The 25,202-nt window shown below is 40.2% G+C and overlaps 2 protein-coding genes across 3 annotated transcripts; both read left to right on the forward strand.

Moving 5' to 3' along the window:
• Positions 1-2,056: 2,056 nt before the first annotated feature.
• On the forward strand, positions 2,057-16,755 carry ilf3b (interleukin enhancer binding factor 3b). 2 transcript variants are annotated; one of them, XM_007576507.2, is made up of 18 exons: positions 2,057-2,163; positions 3,856-3,953; positions 5,228-5,445; positions 5,525-5,699; positions 5,835-5,982; positions 8,260-8,351; positions 9,574-9,669; positions 9,890-10,001; positions 10,088-10,185; positions 10,266-10,377; positions 10,456-10,569; positions 10,669-10,874; positions 11,581-11,748; positions 11,821-12,102; positions 12,855-12,960; positions 13,037-13,084; positions 14,525-14,902; positions 15,938-16,755. In XM_007576507.2, exons 2-18 carry the CDS (start codon positions 3,951-3,953, stop codon positions 16,057-16,059), a joined length of 2,478 nt encoding a protein of 825 aa, XP_007576569.1. In that variant the 5' UTR covers positions 2,057-2,163; positions 3,856-3,950; the 3' UTR covers positions 16,060-16,755. The 2 variants fall into 2 exon arrangements, with proteins under 2 accessions (XP_007576569.1, XP_007576572.1); XM_007576510.2 differs by lacking the exons at positions 14,525-14,902; positions 15,938-16,755 and adding an exon at positions 13,635-14,430.
• Positions 16,756-17,157: 402 nt separating this feature from the next.
• On the forward strand, positions 17,158-25,202 carry farsa (phenylalanyl-tRNA synthetase subunit alpha). The gene is made up of 13 exons (XM_007576511.2): positions 17,158-17,456; positions 17,650-17,787; positions 18,919-19,017; positions 19,108-19,226; positions 20,356-20,448; positions 21,448-21,576; positions 21,665-21,780; positions 21,851-21,935; positions 22,020-22,119; positions 23,038-23,206; positions 23,421-23,498; positions 24,237-24,351; positions 24,828-25,202. The coding sequence occupies exons 1-13, from the start codon at positions 17,310-17,312 to the stop codon at positions 24,931-24,933; spliced, it is 1,494 nt and encodes a 497-aa protein (XP_007576573.1). The 5' UTR covers positions 17,158-17,309; the 3' UTR covers positions 24,934-25,202.

A 25,202-nucleotide genomic window follows, 5' to 3' on the forward strand; every position in this document is an offset into this window, starting at 1 on the left:
TATCTGCAAATTGTGTCTGTGGTCTTATAATTTTTCTGTCCTGTTTTTCAAAACTGAGCTAAGAATCTTAGCTTAAACTCGCTTAGTCAAAGATGTTTTTTCACGTTCGGAAGAATCATTAGCTCTGGCTTGTACCAGCGAAATGTTTGGAAATCCTACTTGGCAAAAATCTGAAGAGCATGTTGATCACCTTTAAACACAATGAACGTAAGCATTGAAAGCTAAATTGAAGATGAATGTTTTAACAAGTAATGCTAATGCTGAAGAAAGGAAAAACTTGGAGAGATTTGGAAAGCCAGAGAAATCCGGGAACTAAAGCTATTCTGCTCAGAGAAAGGGAATAAACACTTAATACTGAATCTATTTACTTAGCATAAAAAGCACCCTATATATTTTTTGGCACCCCTGGTAAAGATGTTTAAACACTTTCAAATAAATTTATTGCATCAGCTGATCGCAAATGGAAAATTGAAGAAAAAAAAAAGCAGATTGTATTTGAACATATTTACGACATTTAAGAGGAAAATCCTGTAATAATAATAATTTTCCACAAAATCATAGATTTCACAGTTAATGGTTCCTCTAACTCTCAAATAAAACAGAAGCGTTTATGCATGATGTGGAGCAGAGGCAGATTATTTTTAATCCCACCACAAAAAGAGGTGAAAGAAATCTTCAAAACTCACTGCTAAAGAACTGCAGCAAACAGCAGAGTCTCCATAGCAACTGCGAGAGGCTACACACATTTTTGGAGGATACAGTAGAGGATCTGTAATGCTGTGGGCCTGTTTCTCTTTCAAAGACTCTAAGAATTTGAGGATTTAACACATCTTTACCGTAAATAATAATAATAAATCAAATTTATGTAGCGTTTTTTAAGATGTGAGGGGTGATGTATATTCACACTTAAAAATACTTGTACTCTATTGTCTGTAAGTTTGTTTCTCATTCTAAGAACATACCTAATGCTTAATATTTTTAAAGGATGTAAAAATGTTTAAGTATCACTGTAAATAGAAACCATTTTGTCTGAACTTTAATATATTTGTATTTGTTTTTGAAGTAAGACTTCCAAAAGTCTTAGAGAGAACATCTCAGTGTAAATAGTGGTTTGTTTGTGCGACTCTGTAAAAGTCAGCGACTTGTCTCAGTGTTCACATGAGAGTAAAAGGATCAGCTTTTACCTCAGCATGAAGATGTGAAAATTACGACGTGTGTAGCCAGTGTAGTCCTGTGACAGGAATGTAGTGAATGTAAGTATTGTGCATCTGCTTTCCCCATAAGTCTGGGGCGGTGAAGTGAAGCTGACTGAATGTGATGCTGTTTAAAAAAAAATGTAAAACTGCTTATTAAAACTGATTTCTTCTATCCTTGTGTCACCTTCTTCTGAGTTCTAAAGAATGGAATGTTGTTTCTAGAAACAAGAAGCAAACCTTGTTTTAATCATTACATTTTTCCTTTGTAAAAGTGAGAATATTTTTTTTATAACTATACAATCATTTTTTAAAAATCTACACCCAAAATATGGAAAAGGGTAAAAATACGCTATTTTCCATATTTTGACACATTGAAACCCAAAATTTGGGCAAATGACATCTCCCCAGAATATATTAAGACCCTGCAAAACAAAAATATATATTGAAAGAAACCATACACGACATAAAATTTGTTTCCACATATATCTCTGTCACATTGTAGACATTGCAGACGTTTTATTTAATGTTTATTAGAGAAATGTTCTCATTCTTTATTAACTTAGTTTATCGCAGCAGCAGTAACTATTGAAGTAAAATTACATAGTAAGATGTAATAAAAAACATATCTTTTTATTATTTTATTTTATTTTATTTTATTTTATTTTTACAAAGAAACAAGTGGTTTCTAGGGAACTTTTCTTCTTTCTGCAGCTTCTGCCTTTTGGAGGTGGGCGGGGGTAAATAATGACGACTTGGTAGATCGCCATGTTTTGAGGTTTAGCCACACCCCTGAGCTGCAAATCCCTATTTTTCATTGGCTGAGACCGTAGCATCACCCACAGTTTGTCCAATGAGCGCAAGTGATTTCGGGATCGTGGGCGTCTCCCTCTACGCTTGCTCTGCAGACTAGAATTTGAGCTAGTCTGCTTCGACGGTGGCACGATTCGTGAGTGGAAAACGTATATATGTAAGTGTCAACAATATAATGTGTAGACCAAGTCCCCGACATATTTGTAATATAAAATAAGAATGAACATGCTTATAAATGACCACAATGGTGATATTTTTGTTATTTTCTGTGCTTATTCGTGTGCCTCAGCCGTTGGTATTTGCGACTGGTCGGGGTCGGGAAAGCTAACGTGCTACAGCTAAATGTGGTCGGAGATTCCTGGGGTCTTTCTCCTGTCTCCTCGACCATTTTGGTGTCCCTTATCCAACAGGGCTGAATATAATTTGATGCTTTGAATATTTGTAGAATTATATATGCCCAATAGAAGCCATAGGTTCCATGTCTGTATTTTTGGTCACAGGGGAGCATGCTAGTAGCATGAAGCGATAGGATAGGTGAATGATTTTTTATTTTTTTGGTCCAGGCTAACTGAACCGAAATAAGATGGCGTCTCTTTTTGTTTTTAATTTTTATTTATTTTTTTTTTTTTTTACGAACAATTTCAGTTTGGAGCCGACTGCATTTTTTTTCTTCTAATTCTCCATTTTCCAACAACTGTTTAATAGAAATGTTAAATCTACGTCAGTAGCGTTTTAGGCTCCCTTTATTACGTCCGCTTGAGTTGATGCTACTATTTGGTGAGTTGATGAATGGAACAATAGATTCGGTCGCGTTTTCACCGTATTGTCTTTAAAACAGCATTTTGACAATACGTACTAAAATATCCACGAGTCCTTATTTCTATAAACCGATATTACGGTAACGGTCAAATGTTCCTGAACGGAGTCAGTTACATTGTTGTGGTTTCAACCGAAGGACATTGAAGGGGCCTACAAAGATAAGCAGGTTTATGTGGATAGGCTCGAAATGTTGAAGGTTGTGCTTTAAAAAAATGAACCAGGGTTCATGTCCGTTCTTAAACCTACAAGTTAAATGCTAAAAAAAACAAGATATTCTTAAAATTGATACAATTTCTACTATTCTTTTTAAGATATTGTCTTCAAACCTAAGACACATTCTCCCCTTTTTAGTTATTTAATATTTTATGCTGCTTTAAAACTGTAAAATAGTTACAAATTTAAAAAAAAAATCCTAAAAACAAACAAACAAACAAAAAGAAAATCTGGGCAAATGAAACTGTTTTGCTGAACTAAAAGGTCAGCTCAAAACTCCAGCAATGTCTTCAACAGGACTTAAAAGAATGATAATTTTCTTGTTGTGCTTGTTTTGCAATATGTATTGGTATTTTCCCAACATAACTCACAATAGCGGAAATAAATTGATTAATCGGTAGTTTTTCCGCCCATATTAAATATTTAAAAAGTCTTTAATATTTACTCCATTGAAGAGAGGAATATATAATCAACATTTTTTGATGTACAACATAAAATATGGATACTTTTGTAAGTTCATTGAAAAGTGAGGTCAGTCTGATGCACTGAAAATCCACATACTCCAAAACAACTCGTACTGATTTATAATTAAATTCATTTAAGCAAAAGTGCAGAAACAGACAACTAAAAAAGTGGAAAAAAAAGTCTGTCTTTTTCAGACTTATTAGTTGCACTAAGGCTTATTTAACAAATTGACATCTTTAAAACGATGACATGAAATCAAATCAGTAGAGGTTTTGCTGTTCTAGCAGGGTAGCCTTTACTCACCACTTTTGTCTTTACTCCACGTCCTTTGATTGTTGATTTCCTCTCGCAGAAACGAGGAGCGGCCGTGTCATTTCCCTCCAGAGAAGACACGTTTATCAGTGTTAATCACTGGGCAATAAAGTCACCAGCTTCACTAAAAAGAAAATGGTAACGTTGCAGCTTTTGTTTCATTTTCTTGCCTTCAGCCAAAAGGCCGTGTTAACAATTAGCAACACAAATGATTACGTAACTATTCAAATCAAATAAATTATATGTTTAGTGAGATTTAATTTGCTGCAAACCGCGAGCAGGCGGTCGTTCCAGCATACCTTCAACTTTATGTGCAAAAAAAAAAAAAGACTTTAGGTTGTTGATGCACTCAGATTTTGTTGTCACTGACATTTGATTTTTGCATTTAAAGTGTCGCAAAATTGTGCCTTCTTTCACCTTAAAGTCAAGCCATTAAACAAATAAATAAAAATCAGATCTAACTTAAGAACATGGGAATTCTGAGACGATTCTAAAATGATCAAAAATCGGTTTTAGTCTGTTTAATTTTTTTTTTTTAATATTTTGAATAATTCTTGAGGTTGTTTTATTTAAGAAAAAGCCAGGCAGTGAAGTTAACCTAACACTAGTAATTTAAGCTACAGAATCGTATGCACAAATGGGAGATTATAGAATTGTTTTAAATAATTCATTTATTTGTTTACGTTATTTTTTATTTATTTATTTTTTTAACAGGACTAACAACTTTCACTATGACTTATGGAACCTAAGGTGGTGAGCTCCACCTTCGAGCTCCCAAAACCCAACACAAATGTACAAATTGTGGCATCAACGGCTTTCCATACCAACTGCTTTGAATGCTGATAGAAATTGTGTCACGATTTTGCAACAGAAAAGAAACTGGTTCTTTACTACTTGTTTTTTCCTGCAGTTTAAAATGTTAAGGCCACATTAATGACATTGTTATTATACAGAGCCAGAGAGAGCGCACACGGACCATACAGTACAGTTGTATGGGGTGGGTAACGTAGTCTTAGTTTTATTACGATACTTTGGAATACTGCTGTGATAACAAAAAAAAATCATCAAATAAAACCATTTATTGCTACATTTTTAGTATGTTCAGGCCCACGATTCATAGCCACTCAAACTTGAATACTGCTCCTGTTTGATATCGGTTTCTTTAGGACACTAGTCCCTAGATGTGTCCTGGACCACGTGTTTCCGATTGACATTTTACACGTTCGTATTTGGAAGAAAATTTGTAAACAAGGCAGCCATGTTTGTAAAACCTTGGATTCAGATGAGTTCCTGTTTAGAGGTTTCCCTGTACTGTATATCATGCACCATGTTTAGTCCACGCTGCTTCTACTTATCATGTGTTTTGAAGAACTTCCTCATTCATATCCTCCCTCTCCTGTTTCCAACCCCAGCCTCCCCTCGTTCGCCACAGAACGATGCGTGTCTTCATGAACGGCGACCGCCACGTCATGGCCAAACATTCGGCCATCTATCCAACACAGGAGGAGCTGGAGAGCGTCCAGAACATGGTCTCCCACACAGAGCGGGCTCTTAAGGCCGTTTCTGATTGGCTGGATAAGGAGGAAAAGGGAACTACAAAGTCTGAATTCGAAGATGGTGACAAAGACAGGTCAGGATAGATTAGGTTGCACGTTCCTCTTGTTACTTGATAACGATGCAGACGACTAACTTGCTTCGTCTTCTAACAGTGAGCAGAAGGATCAGGCCACTCGGACTCTGCGTGGCGTTATGAGGGTGGGTCTGGTTGCTAAAGGTCTGCTGCTGAAAGGAGACCTGGACCTAGAGCTGGTGCTGCTCTGTAAGGACAAGCCCACCGTCAGTCTGCTGGGAAGGGTGTCTGAAAATCTTCTTGCCCAGCTGCAGGTATGACTGACCTGAGTGAATCAGACCAAATTGGTGTCAAACGTTGGTGTGACACAAATTTTCGTTTCGTTTTAAAGATACTAATACGCGTTTCCAGAGGCCAACTGACCTTTTTTCCCCGTTTGTTCTTCCCAGACGATCACAGAAGACAAATACATAGTAACACAGGACATCCAGAATGCGAGCATCATCATCCACAACACAAAGGAGCCCCCTCTAACGCTCACAATTCACCTCACATCCCCTTTAGTCCGCGAAGAGATAGAGAAGGCGACCGCTGGAGGTAAGCCCCCCCAAACAAAGACCCCCATTCTTCATTAGTGCTAACCTACTTCCAGCTGCGAGGCCAGGCAGGCAGCGAGGATAGACAGATATTGTTTATTGGGCCTTCAATGGAGCTAGGGGACAAGAAGACCTTCAGATAATGAAACCCTGCTATGCTTATAGCTCTCTAGACACTCTCGTAGTTCCATGTAATGTAATTGTACATTTTTGATGGCCCAATATACAGTAAAGGGCAGGTAGTGTAACTATTGTTGAAGACATGGTTTCTCTTCCCCTTTTAAAGAGCAGGTAACCAATGAAATGAAGGCTTACTGAGAATTTACCTGAATACAAAACCACTGAGACCACTGTGTTTGCATGTGTTTTTTTATCATTGATGATGAACGGTTTGCATTGCAGCAAAAATGAGTAGCAAAAACCTAAAGTCTTTGTTTGACCCCCGCAGTGGCCTGTTAACCGCCTCTGTCTTGTTTTTTTTTGTGTTTTTTTTTCTTAGCAAGAAAGGTCCAAGGTTACAGGTAATGACAAGGGGCACAGGAATTTGGCACGTAGAGGTCCTAGCAACCCATCTTAGCTTAGCATCATTGAATGAACAGTTTGGTGAAGAGCAGGCTCTCTGGTTTCTGCCTTTTAGTCCGAGTGCTCAACAGCAGCAAGGCTTGAGCCTTGACTTTATCTGTAGCCCTGCACTAACAGCGACGCCCCGTTTGGGCCTTCGTCTCTGAGCCATCAGTTTTGCTGCAGTGTGGACTTGTTTTGATACCCACTTTTTGTGCATCTGATAATTTCTGCCTGTGGTTCCAATTCTGATTCTCTCTGTCAAGCCTTCTAGTTTGTCAATTTTTAGGGACGCTGGACCTTTGACCAACTGGCCGCTCTCTGTCTCGGAAGGGGCAAAGTGCAGTGTACCCAGTATGGGGGGCCAAGGGGAGGGGTTCCACTTCCTGTTAGTGTTGGAGAGAAAGCATCTGTTTGAGCTGAAACAACCGTGGAGACAACCTCCCATTTGATACGTTTTTTTTTTTTTTTTCTTTTCTTTTTAATATTAGTCTTCACATAATTTTATGGCTTTTTTTTAACTTTGAGTTTTTACACAGCTTATGACTTAAGACACAACCCTGCAAGTATGCTGGGTTTTAAATAGGGATGCATCGATCAGAAATTCTACGGCCAGTTTTCAGTCTTCGGCTTTGGAAAAGCTCCGACCTGCTGGTACTGATGTAGAACTTCTAGTTCTATGTGAGAACTATCTCACTTTCTGGATAAGGATAAAATTGTAAGTACTTTAATAATGAAATCGATGATATAAAAACTGAAACGTTTTAACAAAAGCATTATTGAAAATCTTCAGATACAGTAAAAATCTTCCAGGCTACTTGACAAAAATAACGACAACAGACCTTTTGAGAGGCTTTAAGATGCTTCTGTATTAAATCCTTCATTTTGTTGTAACCACACAGAAACCTTTCTGTCATGATTAATTACTATTTATATTCCCATGAAATGTGACATCATAGAAGAAAGACTGTGATCACTCAGAGACTGTTTCAATCTGCCCTAAGGATCTTTCATTAGCGATTAGCATCCTCAATGCTAATTCCTACAGGGAATGTATTATATATTTCCTTTAGAGTTGGTAGACCCTTGTCTGAAGCGTAATATTTCCAATGTTTTCAAATCCAGCATGTTAAAAAATAAGTCCGAAGGATAAAATGGAAAAACTCTGTTCTAACAATCAGCTTCCTGTTTGTTGACGCCTAACTTCCTGTTGCGTTGTCCTTCGTAAAAAGCCGACATACCTCTGGGGGAAAAAAACACATCAGTACAATACTGTAAACTGAGTGTGTTTGAGTCTTCGCTCCGTAAAAACGTTCACACTGAAGAGCAACATTAGCCTGTTTTAGTAGAACTTGTGATGCATCAACTGTCAGAAAACAAAGATAGGATGTTTAGCTTCCGACCAACGATGAAGCGTAACACTTTTCTAGTTCTGGCCACCATCGAATTTCTCAATGCATCTCAAGTTTCAGGTGTCTGTTTTTTTTGTTTTGTTTTTTGTTTGTTTTGTTTCTTTTTGTGGGGGAGGGGGGAGGGAGTTGTTAAACAACATTAACTGGGAGGCTGAAAGCTTTGGGCCGTTCTCCATTGGAGGGATCCCCTCCCCTTCCCCCTTCCTGCCTGTGGTTTGGGAAGGCTGCCTGTGTTCCCCCTGGCCGGCTGACAGAACTCCCCTTGGTCAAACTGTACCTTGTCTTCTTATTCCACCTGCCAATAGAAACGCTTTCAGTCATCGATCCCCCGGATGTTCTGGACAGGCAGAAATGCCTAACTGCCTTGGCATCTCTACGCCACGCTAAGTGGTTCCAGGTTTGAATCTTGTCTTTATTTGTCTCTAAAACAGATGTAGCTTTGAGTTTGGTTTTATGCTCTCTGTTCTTATATTATTTTAAAATTTCTTACATTTTCTCTCTTTTTTTTGTTGTTTTTGTTTCCTCTTTTGAGGTGTACTTCCTGTAGTATAATTTGATGACTTGGGTGTTTGTATTTTTAGGATATGTGTGTCATCACACGCTTCAGTCGCTTCGCTCACTTTTACAGGTTCTCTGCCAGTTAACACTGACACCAAACAGAAGCTGTTGCTTTTAGCCTTTAAGTTTCATCCGTTTGCTCATTTAGCGACACGTTTCGTTTTTAACTCCAATCAACCAAATCCAGGAACTAATAGCCATGCATCCAGGTGCAATATTTCTAGAACGTCATCGTTGCTGTGAATGAGTCGGGGTTTTTTTTGTTTCCCCATAACTGTAAACAGGCAAGCTACTTACCGAGCGTTTTTTTTCTTTTTTTTTCTTCTTCTTCTTTCCGTTGGCCCATGCGAGAGGGCACGCGAGACGAATTGTTTCCATGTGGTTAACTGTGTTTTATCCCTCATAGTCCTGCTGCCTGTGTCACCTCTGGCTTGTCATGCTGTAACAGTCAGTGCTCCATCTCAGCAGCTTGTTAAGTGTAGAGTATGTGGCCTCGACCTCTCCTGCTCTCCTGGCTGCTTTTGTTAGTGTGTGTGCCACAAACTCAACAGGAATATTGCACCTCGAGTCATTTCTAAGTATCTCTGTCTCTAACTCAACCGTGACCTCCTCCCCCAATCCCTCTTCTCTTAAAGTGACGGCACATGTTTTTGCACAGCCTTTTTGTAATGGTTTAACTTGTTTCTCACATTGGCCTAGAATTGAGTTTGAGGTGGTTTTATTCACTTCTTTTCTTCTGATCTTTGTTAGATGCATGTCCCCTCCACTCCCCTCCTCTTCCAAAGACAGAATTTGTTTACACCTGATAACTAAACCATCAGTTGTTTGTATGTGTGAACTATATGATCATGCTCATACGATCTTACAAAGCAATCCTTTAACACCTGGGGAAAATTTCCCATAACGACAAAGCTAAGCTGTAATAGTCTGTGGCTCCATTTTTATTGATTTCTGTTACATGTGGGTGTTGATCATGCTTGTCTCACGTTGTCGTCTCTTCTTGACTAAAACTGCCCACCTCCCATCTCGCCCATCCCCCCCGCTCCTGCTTGTGTTTCCAGGCCAGAGCCAACGGGCTGCGCTCCTGTGTCATCGTCATCCGCATCCTGAGGGACCTGTGCGCCCGAGTCCCCACGTGGGCCCCGCTTCGTGGCTGGGTAAGGGCCGATTATTGTCCAAATGGAAATTCTAAAACTAATTTTAATTCATCATGCAATCAATTGATTTATTCACTTATTGTGACCAGATTAGTGCAAATCTCTATTACATAAATGTCAATTTAAACACATTGGAAGTAAAAAAAAAAAGTCAAAAAGTTGAAGTAACACTGCAGAGAATCATCCCGTCAGGGAGTTAACTTCTTTTGGTGCTTCACAGCCACTGGAGCTGATCTGTGAGAAAGCAATCGGCACAGGGAACAGGCCAATGGGGGCAGGCGAAGCTCTGCGGAGAGTTTTAGAGTGTCTCGCTTCGGGGATCCTCATGATAGGTATGCACTCAGCTCCTGGGTGTCCCCTTGAGGTGTTTTGTGCTTTTAATTCACTTCAAATAACATTCTGAATTGCCATCTTGCAGATGGTCCTGGAATTTACGACCCATGTGAGAAGGACGCCACAGACGCCATTGGTCACCTGGATCAGCAGCAGAGAGAAGACATCACAGCGAGCGCTCAGGTGAGTCCAGCGAAGTCGTTTGTACATATTCAGCTAATTAATCCTGTGATTTACTAAAATGCTGTCTCTTCCGCTGTCAGCACGCTTTAAGGCTGTCGGCTTTTGGGCAGCTCCACAAAGTTCTTGGAATGGACCCGCTTCCGTCAAAGATGCCCAAAAAGCCTCGCAGCGACACCCCGATTGATTACACAGGTACTGGAATACTACAGCAACAAGAGCAGCTTTTGGGTTTGATTTTGTTGTAACGGGATAATTCAATGTGTTGTTCAGTGCAAATCCCACCCAGCACAGCGTATGCCCCACCTATGAAGAGGCCTATAGAAGAAGAAGAAGGAACCGATGATAAGAGTCCAAACAAAAAGAAGAAAAAGCTGCAGAAGAAATGTGAGTGTTCCTGTAGCCCTGGGAAACCTAGATTCACTGTTTCTGTTCTTTTGGACGGGCATGAAAACTGAAAACCCTTTTTCTGTTTGGTTCCCAAAGCTGCAGAAGAAAAGGCGGAGCCGGCTCAGTCAATGAATGCCCTAATGAGGCTGAATCAGCTGAAACCAGGTCTGCAGTACAAACTGATATCTCAAACCGGTCCAGTTCATGTTCCAGTGTTCACTATGGCGGTGGAGGTGGACGGGAAGACGTTTGAGGCTTCTGGTCCATCCAAGCGAACCGCCAAGCTGCATGTGGCTGTCAAAGTGAGCGCAGATTCCTACATGTGTGGTTAGATACATGTATGGAGCAGATTGGGTCATACATCTGCTCAAAAATGTTTATTAAAATTGAAAAGAAAAAAAAAGAAACTTGAATTTTTTTTCCAACCTTTTTTTTTTTAGTTCAAAAATTTAAACAGAAAAAACAACTTATTTTTGAGTTCCTAATCTTTTTTTTTTCAGTTGCAATTTTTTTCTTTCGTTTCAAGTTTTTCAGTTGAATTATTTCCTGTCTCATTTTTTTTTTCATTTTCAAACTTTTCAGTTTGAAAATGAAAAGTTTCCTGTTTTCAAACAGAAAATTTGAAACAGAAAATTTCAAAATGTTTAAAATTAATTTTTGTTTCAAATGTCTTCTTTTCAACTTGAATTTTTATTTTCCATGTCAAATCTTTTTTCAGTTAATTATTTTTTTTTGACTTTTTCTTTTGCTTTTCAGTTACAGGTTTTATTCTTGTTTCGATTTGTTTTCAGCTTCAATTTTTGGTTACATTTTTTTAGTTTAAAAATCATTTTCAAATTTCTTTTTCCCTGTCTAATTTTTTTCTTTTCGGATTACGTTTTTTTTTTTTTTGTGTGTGTCAAAAAACAAAATTGAACAAACTTTATTTGGAGCAAAATGTATCTCCATTATACATGGTAGTTTGCTGTTTTTATCTACATGAAAGTGAATTTCTTTGGCTGTGTTCAGGTGCTGCAGGACATGGGCCTACCCACCGGGGTGGAACTGAAAAGTACTGAAGTCGCTGTGAAATTGGAAGAAACTGTGGTAGCAATCGCTGCAGAAGAAGTGAAGCCAGCAGTGACCCCCACCGAATCGTCCACTGCCGCACCCGGCGCCACTCCAGAATCTGCCGAGGTAAGCGTCGGCTGACATTAGACGGTGTTGAACAGTCAGACCTGTTGTCCTCACCCGTCTCCTCTCCGTCAGTCGGCTCGCCAGCAGGGACCAATCCTGACCAAACACGGCAAGAACCCCGTGATGGAGCTGAACGAGAAGCGCCGCGGCCTCAAGTACGAGCTCATCTCTGAGACGGGCGGCAGTCACGACAAGCGCTTCGTCATGGAGGTGGAGATCGACGGGCAGAAGTTCCAGGGCACCGGGTCCAATAAGAAGGTGGCCAAGGCGTACGCGGCGCTGGCTGCTCTGGAGAAGCTGTTTCCTGAAGGCTCTGCTCCTGAGCCTGCTAAGAAGAAGAAGGGACCGCCCATGGTAAGCAGGAAAAGATCGTTTCTCAACAGCTGAGGGTCCAGACCCTCTGGACGAAGCAAAATGCGTCGGACAAGAGTCTACGTTTTACCACTCTGTTTCCCTTACAAATGTTAAAAACAAAAAAAATCAGAATTTCACAGTTATGATGTTTCCGTCAAGTAAAAAACACTGTTAAAATTACACATGAATACGTTTGTTTTCACGATAAGCCATTAAAAAATATGGCACGCCATCATCGTCCAACTACTTCCTGTCGTCGTCTTCTTCGTGGTTTGTGCAACATCTGGTTGTTCATGTGACTCGTGATGCTAAAAAAGTTATTCCATCGCAGTTTTGCAAAAATTAACCAGTTTTTATACGGCCAAAAAAAACAAACAAAAAAACACCTCATCTTAGTGGCAAAACTTATCGAAAACCAAAAGTGTTTTCTAAATCGCCATGATTCCATTAAGCAAATTTATTTTCGAAATGTCAAACTGCCCAAATTACCTACATGGTCAATGAAAATGCAACCAGCCTTCACCTTCGCTCACAAATTGAGTTTGGAACAACTAACTACCTGACATTATCAGTTATAAAAATAATAAAATAAAAAAGGTATGAGTGACTGGCCAGAAGAAGCGTCGGTGGGTCCCTATACTTTTTTTGGATGTAAAACAACAAGAAAGGATTAAGAATACTCGCAGCAGGGTACATTTGTTGTTATTTTTTCTTATATGATTAATTTTAAAACATCTTTATATCCATTTCAGCACCAGCCGTTTGGCCTGGACGCCGGCATGCCCAGAGGCAGAGGGAGAGGCCGAGGCCGCGGAAGAGGCAGAGGCTTCAATAACGGAGGCGGCTACGGCCAAGGAGGTAGGAACCTTCTTTTCCTGTTCCTCGTAGACTTTAACTGGACCTGCAGCCACTAAACGTGTGCTTTCCTCGTCAGGTGGATTTGGAACGTACGGATATGGGAACAACACCAACTCTGGCTACAGTGAGTATTTAGTTTCTTCACCTCTAATGTTGCTGTTTGACGTTTTATCTGTTTATTCTTGATGAAAGTAGAAATGAACAGTGTGGGGCATTGGGTTGGCAGAGATGCTTGTACATCCTGCAGCTTGTTGCAACGCACCAGAGCGGGAGGCGGGGTCCGGTTTCTGTAAAAAAAAACAAAAACTCCTTAATGCCTTGCTGGGATTATCCTAGCTGAGTGATTTTACATTTCTCTGCTTTAAGCCACAGGGTTTGAATCAGGTTTTTTTTTCTTTCCCCACAAGCCTCCTCTTATGAGTTTCCCTTTCTTCATTCTGGCAGCCTGGTTTGAAGACTGACCTACCTGAGCGTGACAGGAGCAGAGAAATCTAAAAAAAAAAATTAAAATAAAATAAAATGTCCAACACAATTAAAAAAAAGAAAGAAAAAAAAGACATAATCTGACCTAACACAGCCTGCCATTTTTTAAGGCAGAAGAAAAATTCAAAATAATCTAATTTTGATATATTTTTTTTGTTCCCCCCCCTTCTCTGCCCTGTCTCACTCTTTAGGTGACTTTGTCTCAGACTACTATGGCTACCCCGAGTTTGCGACATAGAACTCCCCCTCCCCTAACTCCAGTGTTAGAAAATAATAAAAAAAACAAACAAACAAAAACCTGTTGAGAGGATTTGAACGGACAAAAATACTCAGTAGTGTTCCAGCGGGATCAGAAAGTCGCGTCACCATCAAGTCCACAACCCCCGGGGACAAAGTGACTCCATCTAACCTGTCTTGCCAATCCCACTTGTCACGTCCAAGCCACCTCTGGGGAGACGATCCTCCACTGCATGCACGCAGCCATAAGACGAACCTCTGTACCCGTGGATGCCCCTGAACACACCAGACCCGTTTTTAGCTCAGTGTCTTCTCGTAGTCCGGACGACCAGTGGGGAGCCGGACGACACGTACTGCCTTTCGGGACGTCTCCGCCTCCACACTTTTAGATGGAAACAACTCGTGACATCTTCCTTTCTGTTTTTAACTGTGTGTCTCTTGTCACTTCCAACCACGATTGACCTCATTTTAAGGAAACTACATTATTTCTCATCAAATCTGTTATTTCCCTGTCTTGTTAGCACCGCAGAGTTAGAAATAATCTAGCTGCATGAAGGTCTTACTCTGGCACTGTCTAGTTTTTGTTTGCTTCTTGCCCGATCTGCATCTGGCGGCTGGCAAAGACGGACGGAGGCTTGTTTGTGCTCAGACTGGATCGATGTAAGAATGTGTTTGGTGTGAGAGGATTTCCTCACTCTAGCTGTTTTTATATATGTTCTTTTTATTAATAAATGTTGCATTCATGACTGACTTAAGTCGTTGGTTGCCTGTTTATGACACACGAGCTGGAGCGAACAAAATATCTGCCCCCGTTTTAAGCCTGTGCTATGCTGTCGCTCCCTAGATTACTACGACGACGGGGCAAATGGCAGCGCCGGGGTATCGAGCAGCCTCTCAGGCGGACTTCCATTCAGCTCCACAGAACCACCGGCTCCAGGCTCCTATGGGTCATATTATCAAAATGAAGGGTCCTACGCTGCCCCGGCGGCCAACAAAATGCCCAAAAAGAAACCGCCCATGCAGAAGGGCGGTCCACTGGGAGGCTATCAGTCAAACATCTCCATAGGGCAGGGGTCGTATAACCAGTACGGGCAAGCGAAGAAGAGTTTCAACCAGAACCAGGGGGGTGCGGGTGGTTATTCCTACAGCACTGCCTACCCCAGCCAGGTGACGGGGGGGGCAGGTGCTGCTGCTGGGGGTAACCAGGAGTACAGTTATGAAGGTGAGTTTTATCGGTTTTAAAGCTTTAAAAACGGTCCTTACGCAGTCTGGAAAAGTTCAGCATTGTACTGAGAAATACTGTTGGAAAATGTGCTACAAATAACTTAAATGTTGTCTGTACACTTCATGATCAAAAATAAAGCTGGGAAATTTTCATGTGAAAATGCAGGAAACAGTTTGTGCATCCCTTTAAAGTCTGTATCTAACATTAAGGATTTAAATGACTGAATTTTTTTTTTTAATTTGCCCTTAAATGTTAGTCACAAGTCTTAATATCGTATCTCATAGCTAGCCAGCTTTTCTAGAACAACGTTCATCTTCGGCATTTTATCACTTCTACTGCCAACCCATATTGTCAACTGCCTAAAATTATAAGTAAGACTTTTTTTTTTTTTTTTGCCTAAAGCATCTTTTGGAAAGAAACAAGTGGTGATTTCTTTTCCCCTTTTTTGCCAAAATCACTTTTGCCAAAAACTTACTTTGGCCATTACTTTAGGAAGGTGACGATACAATGCTGCAAGAAATCTGAGTAGTACGTGGGTTAAGAGACTATAGAGAACCGTTTGCTGTGTGAGAAACAGAGCTGCTGTGGAGTCACAAATAGACCTTAGAAACGTCACAGGTTTGATTCCCTGGTGTGTCGAAAGCTCCCCAGAAAGCGGTCTGCGCCATTACTACTTGCAGCAGCTTTTGGTGCGACACAAACTCTGAAGTTGGAGGTTTAGTGGATTTTTAAACACGGCGGTCAAGCACCATTATTATCTGTTGAAGAATTTAACCTTAACCAAGTTGTTATTGTTGAGGGAAAACAGCTGAAGAGAAAAAGAGCATAGAGAATGAAACCAAAAAAATACAGCAACAGATGACATATGGAAGAATAGTGGTAATGTCTGTAGGTTATGATCCAACACGGCGTTACGGCGTTTATAGTTAATGCGTAAATTGGATCTGTATTCTCATAAAACAAGCCTTCTAAAAGTTTGAATATTTTTTCCCACTTTTTTTTTTTTTTAACCCCTCTCTTTGTTGCTTCCAGGTTTCACCCCCCAAACCAATTACAGCACACAGGGAGGAGGCAACCAGGGCTTTCCCACCAACCACACCCAGTACCCCGGCTTCGGCAGGGGGGACAGCAACATGAGTTACCAGTACAGATAGGCTGCTTCCACTGGGCCCGTGAATCACCCTGCATCAGTGTCTCAACCCTTCTCCAAAGAGAGCGATGGAAGACTTGCCTGTGCTCTTTGCCTTTTTTCCATGTCTGCTTCCTATGTGCTTTCAGGTTTAGTTGTAGCACATGTTGGCACACTTTGAGATTAGTGGACTTTTTAAATGTCGAATCCGAGCTGTGGTTGAAGTTAGTGGTCTGTTTCAGTATGATTAGTTCAAAGTTTTGTTTATATTTATTTTTAAAATTTTTTTGTTTTATGTTCCTGGTCTTTACCACTAAATATGAATACTGATTCCTAAAACCTATTTTTAAGACAAAAACTTAAGTTTGGTTTTGGTTTTTGGTTTTGCTTTTTAATGGCTGAACAAATGTGAAAAATAGTTTCACCTTTTATTATTTTTTGCTCCGTTTTGTGGTAACGTTAAAATGTATGCCGATAGCTTCTTTCCAGCAGTGGCTGTGATTTTTTTTTTTTTTACTTTTTTTTTTATTACTGTTTTTGCTATTTACCTGAGGTGATGTGATGGTTTCACCATCTGATTTTTGAAGATAACTGGAACATATATTCTGCTGTTAAATTCACATCTCTGCTCAATGTAGCTTTTAAACTGGGTGGGGTTTTGCTCTTGTTAATGTGTAACAGAGTGTTTGTATTAATAAATCCTTTTTATTTTGAATTAACAGGTCTGTTTATACGGATTGGGTCTTTGTAATGTGGTTAATTATAGTTGACGTACTGTAAACCATCTTTTTTTTGCCAACTTCTGTATGAAATTATTGAACCTCTCAATGTAGTTCAGTTTTAACAGCTTGTTAATGAAGCCTACAGTTACATGTAATACTGAAATTAAGGTAAGATGTTGAACTTATGAACTTTAATACTTAAAGTAGTTAAAATTCAAATAATCTCAATTAAATTTTGGTTCTCACAATTTACCTCCGTCAAAAAACACAAATTTTAACAAAGTTGAATGGAATAAGAGTTAAACTTGTTTATTTATTAATTACACCTACAGATAATGAAAAGTTAAAATTTAGTGTCTGAGAAATTGAATATGACATAACCAGCAAATACCGTTTTTATTCGCTGAACTCAGTTTTTAACTATTCTTACGTTTGTCATTGATGAGTATATGCCACTCTCAATATGGCGGGGCATACCCTACGAGACTTGTACGTAAGCTACTGAGATCGTGACGTCACATCCCGTCTCTTTCGGGCACCACAGGGCTCCAGCATGGCGGACACCGGTGTGGTGGAAACGTTTCTCCAGCGGATTGAGAAGGTGGACGGCGGCGCGGACAGCCAGGAAGTGGCAGCCAGCCTCGGGGTGGACCACCAGGTTATCGTCGGAGCTGTGAAGAGTCTTCAAACGCTTGGCGACGTGAGTTTTTCCGGCCTGAGAGTCAGCGGAAGTTGGAGTGTCACTGTCAACATTTAGCGCGACTGATGCAATGGGATTTTAAAGAATGCGGACTTGGAAATAAGTCAGCTAAACGAAGGAGCTGAGAGGAATAACCCCCGGTCTCGGTTATTTTCGGGTGAGATAACAGTTACTGTTGCTCTTTGCTGTCCAGGTTATCTCAGCGGAGCTGCGCTCCTCCAAACACTGGGAACTGACCGAGGAGGGCACGGAGATAGCCGAGCAGGGCAGCCATGAAGCCCGGGTCTTCAACTCCATCCCTCTGGAGGGTCTGCCACAGGCTGAGCTCATGGTGAGGGATTTATTTCTATAAGTTGTAGTTATTTTTTCTGAAATGATGATGATGTAAACTGTCATCATTTGTGTCTGTTTCTGTCCAATTAAAACATGCGACTTAATTTATAAACTCACCTTATCCATAAATTAGCCTACGTTTCTATTTCATAGCTAAGGATAAAGGTTTCTTCAGTAATGCACTTTACAGCTGGAAATGTCCAAAACATAAAGTACTCAGTTACTTCTCTAAATAAACTATTAGTGGGGGCTCCGGGTGGTTCTGTACTGGAGGCAGCTGTCGAAGGTTCGATTCCCGACCTGGGCCAGTAAAGCTTCCCTCTGTGCAGCTACTAATGATTAAAGGTTACTCGAGCTAATTTCAACTGAATTAGTTAAACAAGTAGTTATCACGCATTAGATTTAACTAATTTGATTAGAAATGGAATATATTGCAAGTGAACAAGTATAATATGATTTATTGTGAAGCATATCTTAAAAAATAAAAAACACAAATTGGAGACCAAAATCTACTTTAACATAACCTAAAAAACAGGCCAGAAATCCAGTCCAATCCATAAAAGAATCACTTGTTTTAAAATACTTTACAAATTTTTTTATTTAATTTCATTAGCCACTTTTTTTATTGTTGATTTAGCTTATGAACCCTTTTAAGCTATTTTTATTTTTGATTTAATTGTTGGCATTACAACCTCAGTATTTTAAAGTATTATTATTAATTATTTAAATGAAATTACAGTAAATGTTAAAAAGTGTCTGATCAGTACACACATTTTAGAAAATCCCATAAAGGATTTTCTAACTCATGAGCTTCTAAGTGCAAATTATTTACCTAGTCAGAAGCTATTAAAAAAAACATATTTGCTGTTTATTGTCAAATATAATTGTGGCAAATAATTTTTACCATAAATAAAAATAATTTTGGTAATTCCAACAAATCTAAAACAAGAGACGTTTTGTCTGATTTAACATCAAACGATGACAAAAAACAAACGTCTGCATTTTCATTCGTTGTGTGTAAACTTCTGTACCAGTTTTTTATACAATAAAATATTTTAAAACTGACTCTGCAGAAACGGAGCCGTTTATTTTAGCTGACGTCATTGCCCTCTCTGTGTCTCTCACGTAGAAACTCTCCTTCGGGAAGATCGGCTTCAGCAAGGCCATGTCCAACAAGTGGATCCGCGTGGACAAGTCCCACGACGGAGGCCCCAGGATATTCAGAACCGTAAGCCCTCCCTCGCACCAAACCGGGTCTTTCTGGACCAGCGTGATGGTTCTGTTCAAGGCGACGGTGTGTCTACGTCCGTTTCCTCAGGTGGAGAGCATACATGACCAGGTCAGAGAGAAGCTGCTGCTGGCCAAACGGGGCGACGCCGCGCGGCTCGACGAGAAGGAGAAGAACGAGCTGAAGAAGAGAAAGCTCCTCGCTGAAGTGTAGGTCATTCCTCTGCCACTAGGGGGCAGCAGAAGGTTTGATCAGATCTTTTATCTACTGATCTCAAACTACCTTCTGATTTACAGGCTCTCCTCTCCAGCTTGCATAACTTCACTGTTTTCAGTGTTTCTCTATCCAGCATTATGTAAAAGAGTTCAGGATTATTCTGCTGAGCTTGGATGGGAACATTTGGATTTTGGTTTTTGGATGACAAAAAATAATAATAAAAAAAAAATATGCTGTGGGTTTATGTTTTCCCTCCAAATCCTCTTACCCAAGAAGTCTGGCTGATTGGCGGCCAAAATGCACACGCGCAAAGCAGCTCCAACTCATTTTATCCTCAGCAAATCTTCCCCACTGAGTTCAGCAAACACGGTATTTTACTGCTGTTCAGATCCTTTTCAGACCTCCAAGTGATGAGCAGATGTGTGATTATTTTTCATGCTTTAAGGTGAAGAAGGGAAACAGATTTCCAGCTCCAATGACATTTATTGGCATCCCTGGTAAAAATGTGTAAAAAAAAAAAATAAAAATATATATATATATAAAGAAATGTGTTTTTCATTACTTAAATCATCTCACTGTTGAGATAAATATATATATATATATATATTAAGAAATGTGTTTTTCATTACTTAAATCATCTCACTGTTGAGATAAAAAAAGACTTTTAATTTGAGTGAAATATTTAAAATAATCATTTTTTTTTTTTAAGAAAGTCTGTGGTTTTAAGAAATTTTACTGGTAGCCTTAACAATCCTCTTTAAAATAAATTAAAGAGGATTGTTTAATTTTTAAAATTCGTATTTCACCTTTTTCTTAGTTGATCATTGGTAATCTTGTTGCTTTTTGGGGGGGGTTTTAATATGATATGAAAACAGCATTATCATCTTATAGTAATCAAATCTCCATAGCAACCATCAGACATGGTAGTTTGGGAGTGATTTCAGGATAAAGTGCATGAAGTTTTGCTAAACGCTTGAAACTCTAGAACAACTCAAAATGTCTTTAAAAAAATCAAAATATTAATGTTGGCAAAGGTTTTCAGCTTTTTAGACTTTGTGTTTTATTAATACACATTGTATTGATTTTATAACCCAGAATGTCATTTTATTCTTATTTGTTCAGCACTGTTAAGTCTTACTGGATCACAAAGGGAAACTCCTTCAGCACCACGGTAACCAAACAGGAGACGGAGCTGACTCCTGAGATGATTGCCAGGTGAGTGTGTGTGTGGAGACGAACACGGCGTCCGGTCTGGCCTTCCCCGTCGGCCTGGTGGCGGGGTCAAGCTCTCAGACGGAGGACGCAGAGGAACGTCTGCTCTAACATGGGGACGGGTCCAGAGTTATGGACACCTTGGTCCTAAAGGCAGAGCGGGACAGGCGGATGTTTGTCCTTCTGAGTGCGTTGCTGCTAAACCGATTCACTGTCCTAAATAAAGCCCGGAGTTAGTTTGTTCCAGGTCTGGTTAAGTAGCAAAGAAGAAAAAAACGACAGATTTCCAGACTCCCTTCTCTATCCTCCCATTTGTTCCTCCCTGTTTGTTCATTTGTCTTTGTGCCTCCATGTTTTTTCCAGCTTCCATATTTAAATCCTGTCCTGTAGAAATCCCTTCAGTAGCGTCTTGCTTTGCTTGAAAATATTCTAGAGGTCAGATTTTTCTAACAGCAGCATCCAGATGTGCCCAAAACGTATTATAAGTACATCAATATAAGGCTTTCTGTCGCCTGAGTGGCAGATTAAAAAATCCACCTTTGGGGATGCACCGATATGGGAAAAAATGTACCGATAATATTACTGTTATCACCGATATTTACAGATTTAACAAGGAAATATTAAATATATATTTTTCATAAAATATTCAACACCTTGGCCACACTTCATCATTGTGAGATTGAAATAATTGTCAGTTGCTAATATTGGCACAATTGTGTTTTTAGGAACAAAAAATATATTTTAGAAAATAGCTAATATCGGACCAATACGGTATGTTAAAAAAAATTGATATCGTAACATACAAACATGTAAAAAAAATAAAATGAAAAAAATAAAATATTGGCCGATACCGATGTGATAAATATCTAATATTGGACCAATACTGGTATTAGTGCCAATATATGGTGCATCTGTATCCTCCAGGCACAGGAGCTAGGTTACTGTTACATTGAGCAGGAGGAGGGTGTGGTTACATGTTTGATCTTCTTTGCTGTGACATAGTGGCAGCTGGAAAGAGAAGAAGTTTAAACCCTACAACTTTGAGGCAATGGGCGTGGCCCCCGACTGCGGACACCTCCACCCTCTGATGAAGGTGCGGACGCAGTTCAGGCAGATCTTCCTGGAGATGGGGTGAGACTCTGTTCATCACCGACACGCAGGAAACGACGGCTCACCAACCGGTCTGAAACCGAGCAACGCGAATCTCTTCTCCTTCTAGTTTCTCTGAGATGCCGACCAACAACTTCATCGAGAGCTCCTTCTGGAATTTCGACTCTCTGTTCCAGCCTCAGCAGCACCCGGCCAGAGACCAGCACGACACCTTCTTCCTGTCCGGTGAGTCTCAGTCGCAGCTTCCTCTTCCTCCGCTGCTCCTCTCTGCTGACCGCTGACCGTCTGGTTTCAGACCCGTCACTCGCCCACCACTTCCCCATGGACTACCTGGAGAGAGTGAAGAAGGTCCACTCAGAGGGCGGCTACGGCTCGCAAGGGTGAGAGCTAGCTAACCTAGCCAAACTAGCTAACCGACGTTGAGTTGTTTAGCAGATGTGGGTCAACGCGATGCTGCCTTTCAGGTACAAATACGACTGGAAGATGGAGGAGGCTCAGAAGAACATCCTTCGAACGCACACTACAGCTGTTAGCGCGCGCATGCTGTATAAGCTAGCACAGCAGGTGAGCAGCACACCGACCAATGAGCACGAAGGGGCCAGGTCTCCAGACAGACACAGTTATTAGGAAGATATGTTTCATCAGGCCTTGGAGCAGGGCTGTTATGAATGTTCATAAGATCTGGTTGTGCCAGATTGTGTTGATGAAACTGTTAAAATATGAATAAGTAGATTAAATTGTTGCCCACTTGTCGTAGTGGCAGTCAAACTCAGCCAATCAGAAAACATGTTGGTCTTTAAAAAGGGAAGTTGTCATCCAAAAATTAAACAAATAATGTTTAAAAAATTAAACTGAAATTAACAGAAATGGAAAATGATACAAAATACGACAATTTATATAAATATTTTCACTCTGAGTAGGAAGCCTCATGCATACCTGAACAAATTAAAGTTGATTTTGGAGGATGAATCAGGATAATATTAATCTCCTAACATGTCCTTGATCTCAGGGCTACACAGAAATGTGTGATTTATGCTAAAAGCCTCAAAAATAAACAGTTTAAATAAATTAATGACTCCTGAGAGGAATTGCCAGAAATATGCATAAAGCTTCCTGTCAAAGTGCTTAAAATGATCCAGATGTAAGGTCACATATGACCCTTTTTAAGGAACAAATCATGTTTGATATTTCCTGATACATGATGGTTGGTTAAATCCTTCTGCGGCTCACAGATACTTAGGAAACAGAAACATTTTAACTCTGCTGCCCCTCAGCTCTGTAGAAAACTTAGATCAGACTTTAAATGTGATTTTTTTATTTTTATTTTTATTTTTTTTTTACCAAAAACCAGTTCTCTTGCTTACCTTTGTTTCACAACTGTTGTTTCTTAAAAATGAATCAGTTCCATCCAGTCTCTTTATGACTGTCCTTGTACTGTTATCACCCACGATGCACCTCTCCTGACGCGGTCTCGTCCTCCAGGAAAAGTTCACCCCTGTCAAGTATTTCTCCATCGACCGGGTGTTCAGGAACGAGACGCTGGACGCCACCCACCTGGCAGAGTTCCACCAGATAGAGGGCGTGGTGGCCGACTACGGCCTCACGCTGGGGGACCTGATGGGGGTCCTGCACCAGTTCTTCACCAAACTAGGTACGGATGAGAGCAGCAGAGCTGGGATTGGATAAAGAATAACAGGAAAAACTAACATCTGTATTCACATTTCACTAAATCCACAGCATTAGTGCTGTCGATTTAACCTTTTATCAGAGGTTACTGTGGAAATTAACACTGAATTTCCTCTTTTTGTGTTCAGCTTAAATTTTCTTTAGACATGGAGTCACAGAGATGTTTTGTTTTCTTCCAGGAATAACCAAACTGCGCTTCAAGCCAGCTTACAACCCCTACACAGAGCCCAGTATGGAAGTGTTCAGCTACCATGAAGGTACGCTAGAGCTCTGTGTTCATCTGTAGCTTATATCATCAAATATTTACATGTATATGCAGAAATTAATATCTGATCAGAACAAGATTCACCGATTCAGTATTAAAGTTTGTATCAGTCCTGATATTGAAAAAGCTTCTAAATCGGGTATCAATTACAATGTGAATGACCTATGGGGGCAGATCTATTCAGTCTAATTCTATGCTGAATGCTTTATTATTTATTCTACATTCATAATTACACATTTTGAATCATGTTGTTGCAGTTTATTGCCCAAGATAATCAACCTAATTTTTTGTCAGTTTCTTAGTTATTTACTTTCCAGTGGCTGAACAAATGAAAGTTGTTTTTCCATGTTTGACCAGGCTTGTGGAGCTGTTGGTGAATTTAAGTGTGATGTCCTGGTGCAGTTAGCAAATACATTTGTAATTAAGTTACTTTAATTTCTGTGTTTTTTAAGAAAAACAGAAACATTTTAAGTCAATTTGTTTTTCTGTATAATAAATCCGAGATATCGGTATCGGAAGTGAAAATAGTGCATCGGTGCATCTCTATTAAAAACAAGCTTAAACTTGATGCTAAAGTTTTGAAATAAGTCACTTTTTAAGTTTTTTTTAACTGCTGAATGACCTACCAGGAAACACATTTTGTGATGTTTCTGTCAACTGTGCTGCTCTCGTTTTATCCTTATGTTCATTTCACGTAGAGTCTTATTCTCTGTCTTTCTGTGGGTTTCAGGGCTGAAAAAGTGGGTGGAAGTGGGAAACTCTGGGGTGTTCAGGCCAGAGATGCTGCTGCCCATGGGCCTCCCAGAGGACGTGTCGGTGATAGCCTGGGGTCTGTCTCTGGAGAGGTGAGCCACTCGCTGCAAAGTGTAAAACAAGGTCGCTTTTTTCACGGACTTCTGTCCACTCACCAGTATTTCAATAAGCCTGACCTATGGATTCGATTTCTAGCTGATACAAATTTTGTTTTTGGGTTTTTTTGTCTGAAAAATTGCTAAATATATAGCAACAAAGTAAAGTTGGCAGTGATTATTGTTAGGTGTGAAAGTGGGAAGCAACTGTTTGCGAAAAATCAGTTCCTACGTGGTTTACAGCTGGTCGACCCATCTTACTTTAGCTAGCTTCTTGTTAAAGAGTTTTTGTTTGTATTTGTTGAAGCGCTACAGCCAGAACCAGAGACCCGGTCTGTTTTTAACGAGCAGACGACCCCATAAATGGGGTTATGCATTTTAATTAGTCTGATTTAAAACCCTCGGGTCAGACTCCTCCGTCGCTCCATCAGCGTTTTCCTCTTCCTCACTCGGCCGTCTCCTCTGCTCCGCAGGCCCACCATGATCAAATACGGCATCAACAACATCAGAGAGCTGGTGGGACACAAGGTGAACCTGCAGATGGTCTACGACAGCCCCATATGCCGACTGGACTCCTGAGTTTCACCCTCATCACATTACCCACGCCTGGAGCGGACCCGTTTTGCCCCACGCAAAACATTTCTACAGTGGAAAGCCCTCCACCCACTGGGTTGTCCTAGTCAAAGTCTGAAAGGTGGGGGGAAATGTTTGGGATTTCCAACCCAACCCAGAAGTAGCGTAATAGTGGCCTCCATCTTTGTTACACCCAGCAAACTCTTTCTGCACCGTCTTGTCCAATTTGTACAGGGAAAAAAAGAAGAAAAATAAATCTTTTTCTAGCAACCCCA

The sequence above is a fragment of the Poecilia formosa genome, unplaced genomic scaffold (assembly GCF_000485575.1).
Source record: "Poecilia formosa unplaced genomic scaffold, Poecilia_formosa-5.1.2 Scaffold409, whole genome shotgun sequence".
NCBI lineage: Eukaryota > Metazoa > Chordata > Actinopteri > Cyprinodontiformes > Poeciliidae > Poecilia > Poecilia formosa.

Coding starts and splice junctions, on each gene's coding strand:
- ilf3b (XM_007576507.2), top strand. Junction 5,446..5,524: donor GAAGATGGTGACAAAGACAG/GTCAGGATAGAT, acceptor GTCTTCTAACAG/TGAGCAGAAGGATCAGGCCA. Junction 10,875..11,580: donor AGCTGCATGTGGCTGTCAAA/GTGAGCGCAGAT, acceptor GGCTGTGTTCAG/GTGCTGCAGGACATGGGCCT.
- farsa (XM_007576511.2), top strand. CDS start 17,310: ATGGCGGACACCGGTGTGGTGGAAACGTTTCTCCAGCGGATTGAGAAG. Junction 17,788..18,918: donor TGCCACAGGCTGAGCTCATG/GTGAGGGATTTA, acceptor TCTCTCACGTAG/AAACTCTCCTTCGGGAAGAT. Junction 23,207..23,420: donor CCAGTTCTTCACCAAACTAG/GTACGGATGAGA, acceptor GTTTTCTTCCAG/GAATAACCAAACTGCGCTTC.